This window comes from Aspergillus piperis (assembly GCF_003184755.1).
Source record: "Aspergillus piperis CBS 112811 unplaced genomic scaffold BO85scaffold_14, whole genome shotgun sequence".
NCBI classification, from domain to species: domain Eukaryota; kingdom Fungi; phylum Ascomycota; class Eurotiomycetes; order Eurotiales; family Aspergillaceae; genus Aspergillus; species Aspergillus piperis.
This window is the reverse complement of record NW_020291604.1, coordinates 744,289-762,941: the sequence shown is the minus strand read 5'-3', so window position 1 is coordinate 762,941 and position 18,653 is coordinate 744,289. Positions and strand designations below refer to the sequence as shown.

General features: G+C 51.8%; 8 protein-coding genes and 3 non-coding genes across 11 annotated transcripts; 7 read left to right on the top strand and 4 right to left on the bottom strand.

The window, feature by feature from the left end:
* The first annotated feature begins 29 nt into the window (after positions 1-29).
* On the top strand, positions 30-2,610 carry BO85DRAFT_451175 (putative AMP-binding enzyme). The gene is made up of 4 exons (XM_025660531.1): positions 30-605; positions 663-927; positions 987-1,123; positions 1,199-2,610. The coding sequence occupies exons 1-4, from the start codon at positions 285-287 to the stop codon at positions 2,138-2,140; spliced, it is 1,665 nt and encodes a 554-aa protein (XP_025513868.1). The 5' UTR covers positions 30-284; the 3' UTR covers positions 2,141-2,610.
* BO85DRAFT_451174 (uncharacterized protein) lies at positions 2,273-4,777 on the bottom strand. Its single transcript, XM_025660530.1, has 2 exons — positions 4,389-4,777; positions 2,273-4,011 (listed from the first exon to the last, which is right to left on the bottom strand). Exons 1-2 carry the CDS (start codon positions 4,437-4,439, stop codon positions 2,554-2,556), a joined length of 1,509 nt encoding a protein of 502 aa, XP_025513867.1. The 5' UTR covers positions 4,440-4,777; the 3' UTR covers positions 2,273-2,553.
* Positions 4,622-5,433, top strand: BO85DRAFT_451173 (uncharacterized protein). Its single transcript, XM_025660529.1, has one exon. It carries the CDS (start codon positions 4,804-4,806, stop codon positions 5,314-5,316), a length of 513 nt encoding a protein of 170 aa, XP_025513866.1. The 5' UTR covers positions 4,622-4,803; the 3' UTR covers positions 5,317-5,433.
* Positions 5,434-6,598: 1,165 nt separating this feature from the next.
* Positions 6,599-7,826, bottom strand: BO85DRAFT_69784 (EF-hand domain-containing protein). Its single transcript, XM_025665599.1, has 4 exons — positions 7,688-7,826; positions 7,329-7,414; positions 6,930-7,225; positions 6,599-6,849 (listed from the first exon to the last, which is right to left on the bottom strand). Exons 1-4 carry the CDS (start codon positions 7,696-7,698, stop codon positions 6,670-6,672), a joined length of 573 nt encoding a protein of 190 aa, XP_025513865.1. The 5' UTR covers positions 7,699-7,826; the 3' UTR covers positions 6,599-6,669.
* Positions 7,827-8,252: 426 nt separating this feature from the next.
* On the bottom strand, positions 8,253-11,043 carry BO85DRAFT_451169 (transmembrane 9 family protein). The gene is made up of 5 exons (XM_025660528.1): positions 10,906-11,043; positions 9,699-10,814; positions 9,312-9,649; positions 8,828-9,263; positions 8,253-8,772 (listed from the first exon to the last, which is right to left on the bottom strand). Exons 2-5 carry the CDS (start codon positions 10,801-10,803, stop codon positions 8,705-8,707), a joined length of 1,947 nt encoding a protein of 648 aa, XP_025513864.1. The 5' UTR covers positions 10,804-10,814; positions 10,906-11,043; the 3' UTR covers positions 8,253-8,704.
* Positions 11,044-11,189: 146 nt separating this feature from the next.
* lcp5 (small subunit rRNA maturation protein LCP5) lies at positions 11,190-12,597 on the top strand. The gene has a single exon (XM_025660527.1). It carries the CDS (start codon positions 11,221-11,223, stop codon positions 12,385-12,387), a length of 1,167 nt encoding a protein of 388 aa, XP_025513863.1. The 5' UTR covers positions 11,190-11,220; the 3' UTR covers positions 12,388-12,597.
* Positions 12,598-12,812: 215 nt separating this feature from the next.
* BO85DRAFT_479394 (uncharacterized protein) lies at positions 12,813-13,868 on the top strand. Its single transcript, XM_025662951.1, has 3 exons — positions 12,813-12,900; positions 12,990-13,202; positions 13,276-13,868. The coding sequence occupies exons 1-3, from the start codon at positions 12,888-12,890 to the stop codon at positions 13,626-13,628; spliced, it is 579 nt and encodes a 192-aa protein (XP_025513862.1). The 5' UTR covers positions 12,813-12,887; the 3' UTR covers positions 13,629-13,868.
* A 432-nt stretch (positions 13,869-14,300) lies between these two features.
* BO85DRAFT_t183 lies at positions 14,301-14,374 on the bottom strand. Its single transcript has one exon. It is a non-coding gene; the product is annotated as a tRNA-Ile (tRNA).
* Positions 14,375-15,123: 749 nt separating this feature from the next.
* On the top strand, positions 15,124-15,197 carry BO85DRAFT_t185. The gene has a single exon. It is a non-coding gene; the product is annotated as a tRNA-Ile (tRNA).
* A 1,286-nt stretch (positions 15,198-16,483) lies between these two features.
* On the top strand, positions 16,484-16,557 carry BO85DRAFT_t186. Its single transcript has one exon. It is a non-coding gene; the product is annotated as a tRNA-Ile (tRNA).
* A 490-nt stretch (positions 16,558-17,047) lies between these two features.
* Positions 17,048-18,529, top strand: BO85DRAFT_479393 (uncharacterized protein). The gene is made up of 2 exons (XM_025662950.1): positions 17,048-17,804; positions 17,901-18,529. The coding sequence occupies exons 1-2, from the start codon at positions 17,362-17,364 to the stop codon at positions 18,286-18,288; spliced, it is 831 nt and encodes a 276-aa protein (XP_025513861.1). The 5' UTR covers positions 17,048-17,361; the 3' UTR covers positions 18,289-18,529.
* The last annotated feature ends 124 nt before the right edge of the window (positions 18,530-18,653 follow it).

The window sequence follows — 18,653 nt, the reverse complement described above, 5'->3', positions numbered from 1 at the left end:
TTTTTCACGCTCTCTTCGTCCAAGTTGATGACAATGACACGGGTAAATGTTGGACAGGCTGGAGTCTCAGCCTTTTCTGTCTGGGCTGACGTGCTAATAGCGACGGGCGTGTCTTAGTGCTTACTAGATGTCTGGGTCGGAGTACTAACACCTGCTAGCGGAGCTTCATTCATCCATAAGGCTGCGGGGTGCTCGGGAATATAAAGCGCAGTCATGTCTCCAGGCTGCCAATTCTTTTCTCATTCAACAGTATCTCACCAAGCGCTAATAACAGCACATTTTCAATGGCATCTCCTTTCCAATCCCCGTTCCCTCTCCCTGGAGTCGAGCACGGCCAGCGCATCCTCACATCCGTAATCGAAGCCAGAGCCAAAGCAAACAACACCCCAGCATGGGTTTCCGTTCCGATCAATGATCAGGACCTGTCACAGGGATTTCGCGACATCAGCTTCAAGGAGCTGAACAACGCGGCCAACCATGCAGCACACTGGTTGAAGCAGAACCTGCCTCCGACGTCTGAGCCATTCCAGTGTTTCGCCTATGCTGGACCGAAGGATCTTCGATACCAGATTCTGGCGGTGGCAGCGGCGAAGGTGCAGAAGGTGGTACGTATGATCCTGCCTCAGATATTCAAGGGATTTTCCATTCTGAACATATAGTAGATGGTCCTGCCCTCGCCGCTAGTCACGGCGGAAGCTCAGCTGCACATTCTCGAGAAGAAAGGATGCACCGTCTACTTGAGACCGTCGTCAATGGAAGCGCCTGTTGCAGAGATCTTAAAAGCAGCTCCACATGTCCAAACAGTCACGGTGCCAGACATCGAAGCCTTCATGCAAGAGGCAGAAGCAGAACCAGTCAACTACAGCAAGACATTCGAGGAAGGCAAAGCTGATCCATGGCTAGTATTCCACACATCAGGCACAACAGGTAACTCCCTCCCCTCTTCCCACTCACAATCAAGACAATAAATATACTTACACCCCCAGGGAACCCCAAACCAGTAACCTATACGCACGAAATGATGGCCGGAGCCGACATTGTCGCCTCACTCCCAGACATCGGCGAGACCCAAATCCACCACTACGCCCAGCGCCGCTGCTACACCCCACTCCCATCCCTCCACGTACGTCCCTCATACCCATTACCCCATTCCCCATCCCCCATTTACCCTCAACCCTAACCAAAACCCCCCAAACAGTTCGTAGGCATGACCCTCTCCCTCTGCATGACGACCTTCATCCACATGACCGCCGTAATCGGCCCACCAACGCCACCGACTCCCTCAACCATAATCTCCCTCCTCCAGCACGGCAACATCACCACAGCCATGTTCCCCCCGTCCCTAATCGACGCCCTAACCCTCACCCCAGAGGGCCTCTCCGCCCTCCGCTCCCTCCACTACATCCACTACGCGGGCGCCCCCTTATCCCGCAAAACCGCCCCCCTACTACTCCCCCACGTCCCCGTGATCCCGGGAGTCGGCAGCACCGAATCGGGCGGGTACTTCACAGAACTGCACCCCTACCAGAGCGACGCATGGGACTACCTGACCTTCAACAAGCAGCACACAGGGGTAGTATTCGAACCACGCGGCTACGACTCAACCACAACCACCTCATCCCAACTGCACGAACTCGTCTTCATCCGCTCGCCTACCTGCGCCCTCCAACCCATCTTCAAACTGTACCCGGACCTCACACGCTTCGAAACGAAGGATCTATGGCAAGAGCACCCGATCCACAAGGGACTATGGAAGATTATCGGACGGGTCGATGACTACGTGTACTTGTCGCACGGGGACGGGGTGAATGCTGCGCTGTTGGAGCAGGAGATTGTGGCGCATCCGCGGGTCAAGAATGCGTTGATTGGGGGACATGGAAGGGATAGACCGGTGTTGGTGGTTGAGGCGGTGGAGGGGGTGGATGTAAAGGATGAAGGGAAGAGGAGGGAGTGGGTGGAGTCGTTGAGGCCGTATATTGAGAGGGTTAATGGACGGTGTCATGAGTGTGTGCGGTTAGGGATGGAGAGGGTGGTTGTGGCGAGCAGGGAGAAGCCGTTTGTGTTGACGGGGAAGGGCAGTGTCGCGCGATGGAGGACGTTGGAGTTGTATGAGGGGGAGATTGGGGAGGTTTGTGCGTAGGGTTGATTAGTATATAGTAGATTGGTAGTTGTGGGGGGTGGATGTTTGAAAAAGGTATATTGAAAGTACTGTATGGATAGGCGGGTTTGTTCTCCGCTGATATAGATCTACTGAAGTAAATATAGATTGCAGCTGTGCGGGAATTGATAGCATTCCTAGTATTTCGATTATATACACCCAACTCCTGAAAATCTGGCCAATGCAATCGATCAATTCCTTTGTTACAGTAGACCAACCCCGTTACTTTTTTCACATATACACATCAATTCAATCCAGCAGAATCATGTCCCATCTTCGCCAAACAAATCAATGGGTATCTAGATATCCGTCAACCAAGCCGTCCCAAAACTCAATACAAGCACGCCAAGACAATCCACAACTCCAAACGCGCTATACATAAACTAACTCTCAAATCAATCAACAATACGCACCCGCACGCCGTCCATCCCCATCGACGACGTCAACTGATCCATCCAATCCGTCGTCGGACCCTGCTTATAGTCCGGGGTGATCAGCGACTCCACAACGAGCTGGGGATGCCCCGGCGAGCTGGACGGGGTCTGCGGGGAGCTGTACTCCGACGCTGGACTGACCACGCTCTCCGGGGATGGCGGGTTGGATAGCAGACGGGCTTCTTTCTGTAGGGTTTCACGCCGGCTCGGGTCCAGCATGATGACGAGGTAATTCAGGATCGTGAGTCCGGCGTGCACGCCCCGCGTGACATGCGCCGAATAGCCCTCAAAGAAGAATTGCGGCAGTGGTCCGATGAACCCGCGCGGCTTACTGTGGCCGGCACGGAGCATGGAGATGGACACGCCGAACTCGGTGTGGATACCGCGCAGGGCAGCGCGGGTAGCTTGTACACTTTGCAGCAAGGGGGGTTCGAGCTTGGCCCGTTTGGTCAAGGGCAGGGAGAGTAGATCGCGGACGCGTTTGACGTAACCGGGGATCTTGATGATCTCGCGCAGGCCGCGGTCGACGACGTCCGTATACAATGACGAATCGGGCAGCTTGGCGTTGTCGTCAGAGATCTGCTCGTTGAGGGATTGCCATTCAGGCTCCTCGAGAAAGCAGGCTTCGCCCTCAATGAGGGCAGCGGAGACAAGGATCGGTCGGTAGACGATGTACATGGCACGACCGAAGCCATAGAGATGGGCCTTGGGGCCGCGGAGTTTCAGCAGTGCACGGATACCGTGGGCGTGGTGGATCCACGCCTCTGGGCCGGTGCAGTGGTGCTTTTCGAACACGGCGAGCACGATTGCGGTGGAGAGGGCTTCGTCAGATTTGGCGGTCGACTCGTCGGCAAGAAGGCCGGCGAGGCCGCCGAGAGAGCGGGTGTAAAAGGAGCGCGCGACTTCATTGAATTCAGGGATATCGTAGAGGGAGGCGGTATAAGACAGGGTGCAGGCACGGATGGCCCAGTCGAAGCATGAGTTCATGGCGCCACGTCGACGGTCGACATATTCGACCCAATTGACGGGCACGCGAGTTTCGGTGCATTTGAAGAAGCAAGGGAAGGCAGTGAGAACGTAATTGGTGAAGATCTGGGTTTGTTGAGCGGAGACCGCAGTGACGGTCAGAGACGGCGAGACGGATTCGTCCATTGACAGCGGCAGCGGGGTGAATCGCACGTCGCGCCCGCGGGCCGAACCTGGAGAAGGCGGGTCCCTCTCGCGGGGCGGGCGGGGGACAAGTTGCGACGACGCGGTGGAGGTGGAAGTAGAAGAGGTAGTGGAAGTGGTCGGTGAGATTGAAGTGCGATAACGTTGTTGGAGAGCAGGTACTTCGTTGCGGAATTTGAAGGTTCGGGTCTGACTTAGACAAGGCACATTGCGAGATTTGCAGTGGTAACAGGGGGATTTGCCGTCACACTAAATGAGCGCCAATGCTGACGGTTAGAACCAGACCTCACATACACACACACACACAGGGGCGGACACCCGGAGAATTAAATGCAGCAACAGCAAAAGCCTGGTGGATACCGAGTGGTCCAGAAAGGAATGTCGGCAGTTGACATCTGGGCAGGATTAGGGGGGAGCAAAGCATGCAGCAACAGACAAAGAAGTAGCAGCCAACATCTGTGCAACACAGGGTTCAGGGGTCGAGCACAAGGAGTGGAATGGCGACTAGTAGACGCCAGGACGGGCGGCCCGATGCTTGGGGAGGGACAGCAAACAATGAATGAAGCCAACGACCAACACGGAACCATCAGTGATTCGACTATGATTCGTATCACTCACACACGCACCTGAAGATGGGCGTCAGCGCAGGCCCGACAACCGCGTGGCACTCGGACCATGCTGAAGATAGATCAACAGCCCCAGCCAGACCGGTGCGATCTGGCAGCCAAGGCATGGAGAAGATGTGAGGCAAGGACGCAGGGGGGGTGTGCGCGTGGGGGAGGGAGTGAGGGAGATCGAGCGACGTGAGAAAAAGGGGGAGGGGATGAAAGGAGGCAAGTGGAGGGAGAAAAGAGAGAAGATGAGTGTTGAATACGAGTGAGAGTAGTGTGAGAGTGAGAGGGGAGTGGATGAGCGAGAGAAAGCGAGGGGTTGTGTGAGAGAGAAAGAGAGAAGGGGAGAAAGGAACGGGGAGAAGGCAATAATTGGGAGGAGGAGGGAGAAGGGAAGAATGGCGATGAATGACTGGATGGATGTGGATGGATGGTGGATTTGGAGGTGGAGCACGCATCGGCAGGGCTGGGCGAAAGAGTCTGGACTCAATTGGTTGCGAGGAAATCATGGACCAGAGGGACGGCCTTCAACTCTCTCCAGGATCCTTCCCAAGAAACTCCAGGATTGACGGATGGCCTCGAGTTTGTCCGGGTGATTCCAACTGATTGGCCCGCTGCCTGTCCGGATCGACACCGGGAGGCGATCCATCATCTCTCATCCTGTCTCTCTTTTTCTTTCTCTTTCTTGTCCCAAGGAGGATCAATATACTGGTGTTACTCAACAGCTACTAATACTACAGCTACTACTACTCACAACCTGCAAAATATCCATCCATCCATCACAAAGAAGAATGAAGAAGAAGATTCTCCGATCCTCCCCCACACGAACCCTCCCATGTGCCATCCATCCAAACCCACACAATACTCAAACCTTATACAAAGCAAGCAAAGCATAACCCGCATAGCGATAAACTTCCCCCTCCCGACCGCACACAAGAAATAATCCAACAAAACTCAGTTGAAATTCCATCCACGTCTAGATCCCAACTCCAAAAGTCCCGCGGTTACAATCGGAAAAGCTCACCCGTTCCTGGCCGTCTTTATGATTGGCGGATACTAGAACCAGGAAGTTACTTAGTACTACTAATAACTTGCAGGAACAATAGAACAATCTTTACTATACTTATTAATGTGGGATGATCATCATGACACAGATGCATGGCAAGAGAGAAAGGGAAAGAAATAAAAATAAAAAAGACAGGAAAAGAAAGAGCATCATGCACGGTGCCCAATGTAGTCCATCCGGTCCGTGATGCGTGATGATCGTGCAGATGAAGAATCCATCATTCGTCACTGGATGATAAGGGAAAGGGGAAAAGGGAGAGAAAGAAAAGCAAATTAATACTCACTAATGGGGGACAGATCCCGGTTCTCGGGAGGAGTCCGGCTTTTTTAAAATTAAAATGAAGAAACTAGTATATTTACTTATTTGAAGGTTTAAATGATTTATTTAGTATATTGCTTGTTTATTTTGGTTGGTTGCTGGCTGCCTACTAGTACTATGTATCACCGAATCAAATCCCGGGTGATGTGGATGCTTTTAGTTAGTTAGTAGTTCCTCACTAGTCCTAGTTGCTGGGAAGTATTGGTAAAGAAGATGCGATGTGTAATCCCTTTGAATGAGCATACTAAATCAGATACAAAGCCTGGTCAACGCAAACCGCTATTCGATGGATGAGCTGTCTGTATCTGTCTATAGTCACTGCAATAGTAATCTTGACATATGCGAGGTAGTAACGCCGCTACAAAAAAAACAACCTGCCAGAAAATAAATCAAAATAACAGCTAAACGACTATGTACATACAAGCATTCATAAATATTTTCATCGGCCGGGAATTGATCACCCTCTTACCCGTCTGTACATACCCGGGTGGTTTCCCAACGGCCATAGTTCCGGCTCCAGCAAGAAGTAGAAATGTAGACGGACGATCAACCGGATGCCGCCATAAGCAGCCGACCAACTACCGGCATTTCGGTAATGCCAAGGCGTGGCGGTGGATTCCAAGCTTGGGCGCATTTATCAAGTCAATACGAGCAGTAATGGGAATCCTGAAGAATGAGCAAACAACAAAAAAAGAAAGAAAGCAAGAAGCAGCCAAGTCACAAATATGGATGGAAAGGAAGCGAAAACAGATAAAGCATGTCAACAGTTAGCGCCAATTCACCAGGAGGAGAGTTTCACCATCCAAGACATATCGAGGAAGCGCAGAAGCAACCATGGGCATAATGCGACCGGCCCGCCCAACTAGACAGCAGCAAGTGATAGTGTCGTTGTAGTCGTTGGCCGATCTATCCCTACACCAGCCCATCGTACAACGACAGCGCGCTGACAATGGTCTCGTCCCGCTTGCTGCCCTCCTTGAACTCCTCCATGTCGAGACTGCCGTTCTCATCCTTGTCCATCATGCGGAAGATCTTGCGCACCCGCTTCTCCGGCGTGTCCTCGTCTTCGGGCAATTTGACCATGGAGCCCACCTGTGGTGCAGAGAAAGGAAGGGGGGTCAGCCGGCGTGGGGGCCAAAATATGGAACGGCGACTAGGCGCGCAGCACTTACCATCTTGTAGATCGCCTCAACGATCGCCAACATTTCGTCATACGTGATCTTGCCATCACCATCGATGTCATACAATTGGAAGGCCCAGTCCAGCTTGTCCTCCATCTTGCCGCGCGACGTGACCGACAAGGCACAGATGAACTCTTTGAAATCGATCATGCCGCTGTTATCCGAGTCGAACACGCGGAACACATAATTTGCGAATGACGACGGGTCGCCAAAAGGGAAAAACTGCCGGTAAATTTTCTGGAATTCCTCCTTGGTGAGTGTCCCCGACGGACAGTCCTTCAGAAATCCTGCCCCGCAGCGATTCGTCAGCGGCTGCTTCTACCACAAACAAGGAAAGGAAATATCGCCGGGGGAAACCGGTCGCAAACCCATGAGATATCTGTCACACACCTTTATACCATTGTTGAAGTTCCTTCTTGTCGAAATGCGTGGCCTTTTGGAGTTCTTCCAGCTGGGAGGGGGACAACTTCGACTGTCTGAAAGACCGGTGAATAAATTAGTTTGATGCGGACAAGCGGGGCACACGAGGTCCGGGGTAGCAGGGGTAATTCTAAGGGATAAAGTAGGGCGCCAGCAAGGAAACATAGGCAAGCATCAGACAACTCCCATCAGGATCTGTATTACTCCGCAGCGCAGTCATTGTTGCTAGAGTGCGACCATCCATGGGTGTCCGTTGTCCTGCCCGAGGGGGTTCCCTTGTTGTTCCTGGCCAGACCCATGCGGAGCGATCGGAAAAGCGCAGCACTTACGACTTGCCCATCTTCAGATCACACACACGCTCCAAAAGCGCTCGGCTCGAATGTAGAAGGTCTTTGTAAAGAGGGGAGAAAATCGCTGGGATCGATGTATCACGGTGAGAACGCGCGATGAAACAGGGTCTCTCGGAAGGCGCGGGGTAGAGGAAAGGTTGGGTTGGATTGATAAGAGCGTGCGCTGCTTGGCCGAGGGGCAGAAGAAAGGGCGGTCGATCGGATTGAACCAGCACGGCTGACAAAGTAGGTAAGGTGGGTATTGGAATGCTAGGTCGGAGGGGAGAAAGTGCAGATCAAAAGCTGAGACAGCGGAAAACGGAGAGGAAAGAAAGGCGTCGTGGCGATGGCACAGGAGAAAGAGTCGGGGATGCTGGAACTGGAAGAGCCGCGGGTCCAGAACACGGCGGCTTGGCGGCTTCACTTTGTGACGAGGTTTGAAGCGTAAGCGGTTTGAGATCCACGGCTCCTACTCGCTCATCCACCAATTGTTCCCCTCCGCCTTCCCGTCCCCCTGCTTCTTCTACCTTCTTCTACGTCGGCCTAGAGCGGTCGAGGCTATCTGCTCCGATCTACTTTCACTCTTATTCCCTGCATACGTACTATGCGCGGCCCGTATCGTACATTCAATCGTGCGCGTCCATCATTTCTAATCCTGCCAACGGGCGTCGCCTGCCGAACACCCGCGTCCAGTCTTTCGGACTTCTCTATGTACACATCATAACCATTACAAGCGCGAGTGAAGCAAAGAACCAAAACCAACAGATGCGAATTTCAGACACAGCTATACAGGGGATATCCTAGCCCAGCACCATCCAGAACGAATCAAAGCGAATTTTACGATGTATATATCGAAAAAGCACAGTTGCGTGAAGCGTCCTCGCGGTCACCGCGCGTGCTGAGTCGGTGCGGATTTCCCTCCTGCGACTGTACCGGAGGAGATTTCGGCATTTCTACGACTCCGGGGGCGGGCCGCGCCGCGACGAGCGATCACTCATGTTAGAAGTTTCAAACGGCTTAGTCGACCTTGATGGAGCCGTAGATACGCTGCACGAATGCCCAGCTGGCGAAGAATCCGATGGATCCTAGTCACAGGGTCAGTGGAGTGAGTTTTTTCGGGAAGCTCGCAAGGGTCTTTACCAGTCAAGATGAAGACAATAAATCCGAGGAGAGCGGAGTAGCCGACATACAACACCGCGCCGGTGAAACCACCGAAGCTGACCCGGGTGATCCAGAACAGAATTGCGTTCAAGAAGACGTACCCGCCGGTCATTCCCGCGCCCGCAAACGCCCGCCAGTGCCACCGGTAGTTTTCGGCGCACAGCAAGAAGTACACCAGAAGCACGGTCGTGGCAGCAGATGTGATAACCATCAACCCGTAGCAGAGGAACAGGAAGCCAAACATGTAGTAGATCTTGTTCGTCCACAGCGAGGTCATAATAAAGTAGAGCTCCACAAAGATCGCTCCGAAGGGGAGGATACCGGTCAACAGCAGAGAGGGAACAGTACGCAGCGTACCCGTCATCGGAGGGACCTGGCGGGGGATCTGGTTGGTCTTGGTGGGACCTTCAATAGCCTACAAGCAATTAGCAACTGTCATGGAGATTCGGAGTAGGCGACTTACACGTTGCTTGAATCCCAGCCAGCTTCCTGCAACACTTAGCGGCACGCTGATCACAAACCAGATCAGGACCAGGGCAAGCATAGTGCCAAAGGGCACGGCACCACTCGATCCCTTGGCCCAAACGAACAGGTTCAGAAGGAAGAACACGCCAAAGATGAGCGCGGGAACCAGCACTGGGGTCATGATAATGTTGCGTTTCCAGGCATCGCCGCCCAGAGATTTGTAGACTCGGGCCGATACGTAGCCGCCAATGAAGCCGAAAAGCGTATAGATCAAAAGGATTGCAGTGGCCAAGAAGCCACGGTTCGCGGGGGAGAGCAGACCAAAGAGTGCGAAAACTATAGCCATTAGCAAGAGGACTGTCTTATTTGCAAAGGATGTACCTACCAACAGTCACGCCCGTCATCATGAAAAGCTGAGCTCCGTTACCGACAAGCACACTCAGAAGCAGCGGGGACTTGGGGCACCGGAACACGTCTCCGTGCACCAACTTCCATCCGGAATCCTCCTGGATACCGTCTTCCACCGCCGCGGACGTGCTGTCGAAGTCGTCTAGGTTGATCATGTCCAGACGGTTGTACCGGGCAATGTCCTTCTTCAGAGCCCTAACCAAGATCATGCTCACCATCGCGACCAGGAAGACCACGAACACAGCCGAGTTGATCAAGGAGAACCAATGGATCTTCGGGTCGTAGACATGAAGGTATTTGTCCCAACGAGTGGCCCATGCGGTGGGCGACTCACGCCAGTACACACTGTAAGTCCATGTGACCGCAGTCTCGCCCTCCTCGTTCAAGGTGATGCCGACACCATCGCCATCGCACTGGGCGGTACCATCCTCCGAGACCATGGAGTTGCGCCGGGACTCCGGCTGCACGAGCACGCCAACAACACGGTACTTGTCCTGGTTTCCATAGCCGACACGGTGATACTCGATGAGAATCTCGAAGTGGTTGTTCAAGACCGGCTGTCCCTCGTCGTTGATCGATCCCAGAGCGAACCCGGGGCTGTAAAACTTGGTCTGTGTCACGGCCTCCATGTTAATCTGCGCCCCAGGAAGCCCATCTACCAGCCAGTTGATGTTGTATCCTTGTTGGATTCGGCGGTTGACGAACTTGGCGCTGCGGGCATCAAACGAGGCCGGGCCGCAGACAGCCTTGCAGGTCTCGTTCTTGCCCATGTGCAGCTCGAACGGCGACGTCTGGATGCGGTCTCCAAACAGGATGCTTCCCAGCGACTCTCGAACATCCTTGGGACCTTCTGGGGGAGCACAGAAATGGAAGGCCGGGTGGTAGTAGTCATAGGAGAAGACGGAATGGAGCTGTTCATCCTGCTGCGCTAGGCCGGGCGTAAGATGGTTGACATAGAGTGGTACCGATTGACCTTCATCGTAGGATGTAGGCGCAACTCCGGGAAGATAGAAAGCGGCGGATAATGAAGGGGCAGTGAGGAGGAGGGCGGCGATGGGCGAGGATCGTTTGTTGAACCACATGGTGGGTATCTCTATTCCAGCGCGGTATTAGTTAGTTCTTGTCGGTCGCTGGCGGATGTCCCTGGGGTTCGGCTGGACCCAAGCTTCAAGTGGCATACATACAGGCTACAGTTTCCACGCCACAAGCGATATTCAAGCTCGCATGGGTTGGGGGTGGTCCGGGTAGTAACCACCTACTTGAGATGGAGACCAGGAATTCTTAACGAGGAATTGAACCGAAACCGGGCTCTTCGCTGAGAGAAGAACGCCTTGCCCGGATGCATTGAGGCCAGCTCGCGCACTTGGGCGCACGTGAACTTCGTATGTCTGACTAAGCTGATGCCTATCGACACGTGCCGATAAGCGGTCTCTAAAAATTTCCCTCTCGATCTCGGCGACGGACAACTCAACAGACAGTCAGAGACAGCACAGCACACAATGGCGGCGGCCGTATCCCAGTCCGAGCCTTCTGGCTCGCAGAATATCTCAGCCCTGCTTGAGACCCTCACCACGTGTCTTAACAGCACCGGATCATCGCTCCCCAAGACGAAGCGGGATGCGCCCTCAGATGTCTCGATCGAACCGCCGCAAGATGGCATCTCGCTACTTGACACCAAGTCCGATCTCCTCCTCTCCTACATGCAGAACCTCGTATTCTTGGTAATATTTCAGCTGAGGGGTCTCAAGTCATCCGCCGACAAGGACGCCGAAAAGAACGACTCGCTCCCGGACGATATTGTGAAGAAACTCGTTGAACTACGTGTCTATCTGGATCGCGGTGTCCGACCTTTGGAAGGACGGCTGAAATACCAGGTCGACAAGGTTATCAAGGCCGCTGAGGATGCGGAGCGGGCTGAGCGCGGAGCCACAGCCCCCAAGAAGGGCAAGAAGGCCAAGAAGTCCGCTCGCGACGAGGAGTCTGGCTCCGACGAAGGTAGCAGCGACAGCGAGGGAGACAGTGAGGAGGACGAGGAGGATGAGGAGGAGGAGGAGGATATAGATGAGATGGCATTCCGACCAAACGTATCTGCCTTCTCCAAGAAGGTCGAGCCTGAGGCCAAGCAGGATAAGGCGGCCGCGAGAGCTACAAGCGACGGCATCTACCGACCACCTCGCATTATGCCCACAGCCCTACCAACTACCGAAACCCGGGAGCGCAGGGAGCGCCCGCAACGCCGGTCCAATGTCATCGATGAGTTCGTTAGCGCCGAGATGTCATCCGCACCTATGGCCGAGCCCAGTATCGGAAGTACGATTGTACGCGGTGGACGACAGACGAAGTCTAAGAAGGATCGCGAGCGTGAGGCTGAGCGGACGAGATACGAAGAAACCAACTTCGTGCGTCTGGCGAAGGAGAGCAAGAAGGATCGGGCCAAACGTCTGCGTGCCGAGGGCCCGCGGGGCACCTTTGGTGGGGAGGAATGGCGTGGTCTTACTGAGGGAGCAGACCGGATCACGAAGCTCACCCGGAGATCCCAGGGAAGTGGCTCAGCGCTGGATCGGAGTCGGAAGCGCAAGAATGAAGATGGGCAGCGCGACGATGGGATGGGAGTGGGACAGATCTTCGAGAAGCGGCGCAAGAAGGTGGACAGCTGGAAGCGGTGATCGACTTGTATACATACTTTTCTCACTTTTACGATGCACTATCTATATTTCTTTCTTCGAAGCGCTCTATACACACTGGATTGTTTGGACGTGAGCAACCTGGACTGATCACTGAGCATAAAGTAGCCCATCTGCACTGGATGCTTTGATAGCCAGAGTGATTTGCGATACCAGAAAAGTTAATTTCACTATCACATTATTTCGCAGTGATGCAATTATTTATCTATTGTAGGAGCAGAACCTTACCAACAGGCACCAGGCACATCTCGCTGGTTGGCCGATCTTAGAAACCAGAAAAGCAACCCGTCGCATCCGGCCTTTGCGACGCCCGCATCCATGACATCATCCCCAACTCAGCTAAATAACTATTCCCAGCTTTCCCCTCCAATTCCCTTCATGTGCCTTTATCTACTGTAAATATTATATGACAATTGTCTATCAATTCTATCAATTCCATCAACCCATTCCTCCGAACCATCTCCGCCAAGAACAGTCACAAAATGGAAGACCCAGGTGCGTCCGTATCTCCCATCCACATGGCGCCGTACCTGTACCACCTCACCACCATCACCCCGTGAAACTAATCTAAATAAATATCACAGCATCTGAAATCACACCTATAATCCACCACCTCACGCAAGCTCCCCCAGATGACCAACAACGAACCATTCAGAAATACTTCACTCCCAGCGCAGCCTTCATCCACCCCTTCTGTCGCGTCTGGCCCTATCCCGGGAGTCGCTGGTTCATCGAGAGGATCTACCAATGGTACAAGATCATGTCGCCGCGAATTGAGCTGGAGGTGCATTCCGTAGGTGGGAATTCATATTTTATCATCCTTTAACCTCTCTTAATTAACGAGTAGCTAACGATTCAAATCCAACATAGCGTACGACAAACCCAACCAAAAGCTCTACCTCCAAATGTCCCAGCTTTTCTCCATCTGGGCCATTCCTTTCCATCACGCCCATGTACATCTAACCACAGTCTTGGATCTCACTACGGACAGCGAAGATAACCGCACGCCACGGACAGGGTCCGGCAAACGGTACTACATCAAGCAGCAGGAGGACTTTTACCAGACGTCGGAGTTTATCAAGTTTGTGGCGCCGTGGGGAGGGGGCTTGCTGGTTACTATATGGCAGTTGCTGGCGACGGTGTTTTGTGTGTTTGGGGTGGTGCTGTTCTGGCCGGTGTTGTGGTTGGAGGAGAGGCGGTTGGTAGGTAATGGGAAGAAATGAGATGATATATGTGTGAGGTGGTCGGTAGGGTTGTATGGAATGGTGGTGTATATACCCGGATATATGAGGATATGTGACATACAAGTAATTAATATTGGCTTTCACGGGATTTTCTTTTCACAAGGGAGACGCTTCAGGAGGCAATTATATTACTGCTATCATTGAAGTCATACATCTTCGTGCGTCTATATCCCCTGTGGAAGGTTTTTAGAGCTAGATAACCAGGGCTCCATTCAACGGAGGTGTTCGTTCTTCGCTATCGATGTGACTGTCTTGAATTCGATCTACTAAGCCGATTCAGCAGTTATAGCTGACTCGGTGCCATTGGCAGTACTGTTGTACCCAGAGAAGCACGACAAAGACGCTCTAGCCTAGTACCGGAATTAAGATATAATGAAACCAAGACTGTAGTCACATATATATATATTCTTCAATTCGAACTATTGGGGTGTACTTGTTTCCCGTGGGCATACATACAATAATACACTATCTACTCAAATATCCAGTACACCTGTTGGGCATTGGTCCAAATAACACCTCGGATGCTGCAAAATGCTATGACTCAAGTTCAACCAACACGGGCGCAATTGAATAGAAAAGGAATCAATCGCACCTTCGGTCACCCACTCTACTTACTCGTCGTAGCGAGAGTGCCGACGGAGGGCAAAAAGATGGTCCCAGAGGGGCTCGAACCCTCGACTTTGACGTTATTAGCGTCACGCTCTAACCAACTGAGCTATGGGACCCAATTGATATCTACCCGCTTGATCTTAAAAAACATAAACCAAGTAAAGAGTTTGCGGTCTGTGCACAAGCTGTCTACTCAATTGGTTTTAGCGATATAGCTGAAACGTAACTACACAGTCGGTCCTGTTTTACAGCGGTATAGGACATTGTGCAAATTATACGGCTGTCTATTACCTTGCAAATGAGGGACATTTATGGCCATAGGAGAACAGATACTAAATGGGATATCAGAGATGTTGCATCACGCCTTATGTCATGGGCCTACCTACGTATATGCTTGGTGCCTTTCACCCTGTATATTGTGCGGCTTTATATATGGGTGGCTACAGGCTACGTAGAAAATTCGAAGTTGGCTATTATCATTTGACTTGTTCTGAGGCCTAGACTTTCTTGGTCTATCCGGGCTGATAAACCTAAGTAGGCAACCATCTTGATCAATTCTGTCCAGTCGGTCAGCATGAACAATCGGATAATATTTCCGTCAGCGGAGACCGTTTAACAGAAGACTAGCGTCATCACACAGTCAAAGCTAACGTTAGGGCAACGGACGTTGAGAGCTTAGCCATGATTACTATGTCCCTCTCATATTCGATCATTTAGGGTTATTCGAAATAGGAAGTGAGTGGATAGCTCAATATCCAACATGCCTCCTATCATCCTAGCCAGAACATACATTTGCTCCACTCTTTCAGATGTAAAACTCTGCACGGCTCATGTAGTCCCACATCAGCCGACGACACAACAACCGGGTCCCATAGCTCAGTTGGTTAGAGCGTGACGCTAATAACGTCAAAGTCGAGGGTTCGAGCCCCTCTGGGACCATCTTTTTGCATCTTTCAATGCACATTGCAGCTTGGTTTGTGTAACTGGTCGCAGTGCAATTCTTTTTGTATGGTTGCATTGAATTGGAGTGGGATGCATGGCGTTGTTAACAAAGATGTTGTGTTTCAACACAACCGAGTTTCATTTTGTCTACGCTTGGCACCCACGGTTGATACTATGAATCGAAGTTCATGGCCAATGTTCAAGATAGTTCAAGCCCTCAAATATCATATAAAGAGCACGAATGCGGACGGCAGTTACCATGTGGGAATATATACGGATGGAGCACAGCGACTCTAGTATGGCCAGGTTGATATGTCAGTTAGCAAAGCACCCAGTCATTACACTCCTCATAGGATCACCCAACACTGCTTCCGAATGAAAGATGATCATCTGAAATCAAATTTTACACGATGTGACAATGTGAATGAGTAAGATATCAATCCATTGTAGTGTAATGAGACCAAGAAAGGAGATCGAAAAGCAATCTTTCGAGCCACCTCAGGCGACACGCAAACTTGAACATACGTACTTAGAAGGCACACAAATTCGTTGGTTCATCTTAACCAAGCGAAGGAGCTATACAATTCCCCGGTTAACCCCGAAAACTAATGGTAGACCAGGTGAAATAGCAGTTCGTAGTGACTCAGGTTGTCGCCATGGTTATCCTGAAAGTATGTTAGGCATGTCGGAAATCTCATGCTCAGCTAGCTAGTCCTCGGTCACGGTGGACAGGGGACAGATACTATGCGGCGTCCAGCCCTTGGATAGTGTCATAGCGGGGTATATGACCAAACAGAATTGCAGGGGTAGAGGTATACTATAGACATCATACCTATCAGCTCGGGCCAAAGCTATGGATATCCGCCCTTGGATATCCGCCCTTATCTTGGGAGGCGGAAAAGTACAATGCTACGTACAACAGAGCTAGAAACTGCTAGACAACCCATGGAATGAGGGATCTTCGGACGAAATCCGAGAACCACCCATACATAGACCTTATATGTGTCCCATCTCACCCAAAAGTATCATCGTCATCTACCCCACCCAATGGCCATAGACGTCAGCATGTGCAGGTTTAGGCCGACGGAGTTGCCGTTGAACTCTTCTTATTTTGCTTGTCCTACAGAGGTATCGCTCACAAAGAAGAGTCAACACTCCATGCTCTGTCGAAGCAAATCACCACCGTCCCTGCACTCGTAACTATCCAGCAACTACTACGGATTTTCCTAAATGTTTTAACTTCTGGTTCATAGAGCACGGAATTTCTGCAAGATACAACAACTGGTCCCATAGCTCAGTTGGTTAGAGCGTGACGCTAATAACGTCAAAGTCGAGGGTTCGAGCCCCTCTGGGACCATCTCTTTTTGCTTTTTACCAGCCCACATTTGCGGTGTGTTCCGTGTTTTATATTCGGACTATCTTAATCTCCGCTCTGCACAGGTGCTTGCGTGTTCGATGTCTATCATGTCATATGCTTTTTTTATGCCCTTCGGTCCATGTTTATGCTTGGAGACAGCCAGGGGACACCCGCTTGAGCAGACATGGAAGAGATTAGGATCATCCGACAAGGACCTGCCAAATCCGGCGTGTTGCCTAAATTAAGCCGAGCAGGTGGACCAGCACATGTGATTTCCCAGAGCAGCCGGACAGGGATGATGGCGGTGCTAAATCGTGGACGTTTTCCAACAGGGCTTAGACAGGTGGGTTACGCCAATCACACGCCAATAAACTGACATCACGCCGGTCAGGGTCTGGCTTTTAGTGTGGCTGGTGCTGCACTGCTGCCCCGCTCGGACTGTCCAATTATGACCAATGGTGGCCGACAATCCCGTTGTCGTCATCCGTGGACCGGCCATCCACAGCCCTGGAAAGCATCCAGGAAATGGCCGTCCCTATCCACTGATCGGCTGGCTGCGACGCCTGCATGGCTATTTTGCTGCCTTCGCTCCAGCAAACTCTGTCTCGTCTCCCTCCGCTTTTATATCACGGGAGACCCTGCCCTAAGCCTTACGGTTTCTCACCAATCTTCTGGTGTAAAACCCCAGTGAATCCATCTGCCTAATCCGCTTACACCAAACCCTATACATCCTGGGCCCCAACTCCTACTATACAAATCAGTCCGCTTTTATATACGAAGCCTATTAGATTAAACTGCCCCAATATGGGCTTCGGCGGCGTTCTCTTGCGCGCTTCCAACCTCTCCATCCGTGTTCTCCAGTTCCTCGCCGCAGCTGTCATCCTCGGCATCTTTTCCTACTTCCTTGCCGTCCTTTCTCGACATGATCAGGATATCCCGCGTTGGATGAAAGCCGTCGAGGGTCTATCCGGCGCTGCAACCCTCTATGGCATCCTCGGTATCCTTTTCACTTGCTGCCTCGGCGGCGTCGCCTTCTTCGCCTTCCTCGCCATTGTCCTCGATGTCTGCTTCATCGGTGCCATGATCGCCATTGCTATCATGACCCGTCATGGCACGCAGAGCTGCTCTGGTCGCGTGACCACCCCTCTTGGATCTGGTAATAGCAGCGATGACTCACCGTCGGGGACAAGCTATGGCTATGCCTGCGAATTGGAGAAAGCTGCCTTTGCGGTGTCGATCATTGGGATGTAAGTTCCTTCACCTACCCGATCCCTTCTCCCTTGGCCAATGTCAGGGGATAATCGATGTAAAACTTGATGTGATGCTAATGATATCGCGCGCAGCGTCTTCTTCTTGATTTCAATCCTCCTTCAAGTCCTCTACGCTCGATACCACAAGCGCGAGAAGCGCTTTGGCCCCTCCCCCGCAAATGGCTACACCTCCGGCACTACCCGGGGCTTTGCCTTCTGGAGGAGAAACAAGAACAACCCTGATACTGCTAGTGCCGATGATATGCTGCCTTCGCATCCATTGCCCAGGGATGTGGAGCTTGGTGCGAACGGCACAACGGCAGCAGAGAAGGAAGGTGGCTTGAATGGTACCAATGTCGGCGCTACCACCGCCAGTGGTGGATATATGCCATGGAGAAGCAATGTGAATAACGGTACTGCAACTGCGGGGCAGACCGGGACTTACGGCTATGGAAATTCAGCATATACGGGAAATTATTAAGGGGTAAGATGCAAGGGGTGCTAGGAGGTACGTGGTATGTACAGACATACCAGGAATGACACAGAGGGGTGTGATGACCTCCCCCAATGTGGCAGTCGCTGGGAAAGTGATGATTAATGAAATGACTCGACTAAAAAGATACCATGGTTTTTTTTTGGTTTTCTGGATGGGATGGTTCAATATTGCAAAGTACATACTGTTTTGCTTCGTTTTTTGAAAATACTACACATCATTTGGTAATAGCTGCGGGTACTGAATCTCTTGCACTTGACAATAATTGTAATAGTCGTTTCATTTGTACCATATATATAAACTCTCTGAAAACATGTGTGATTCTACATGTATTTTTGAGTGAAATTCTGCTT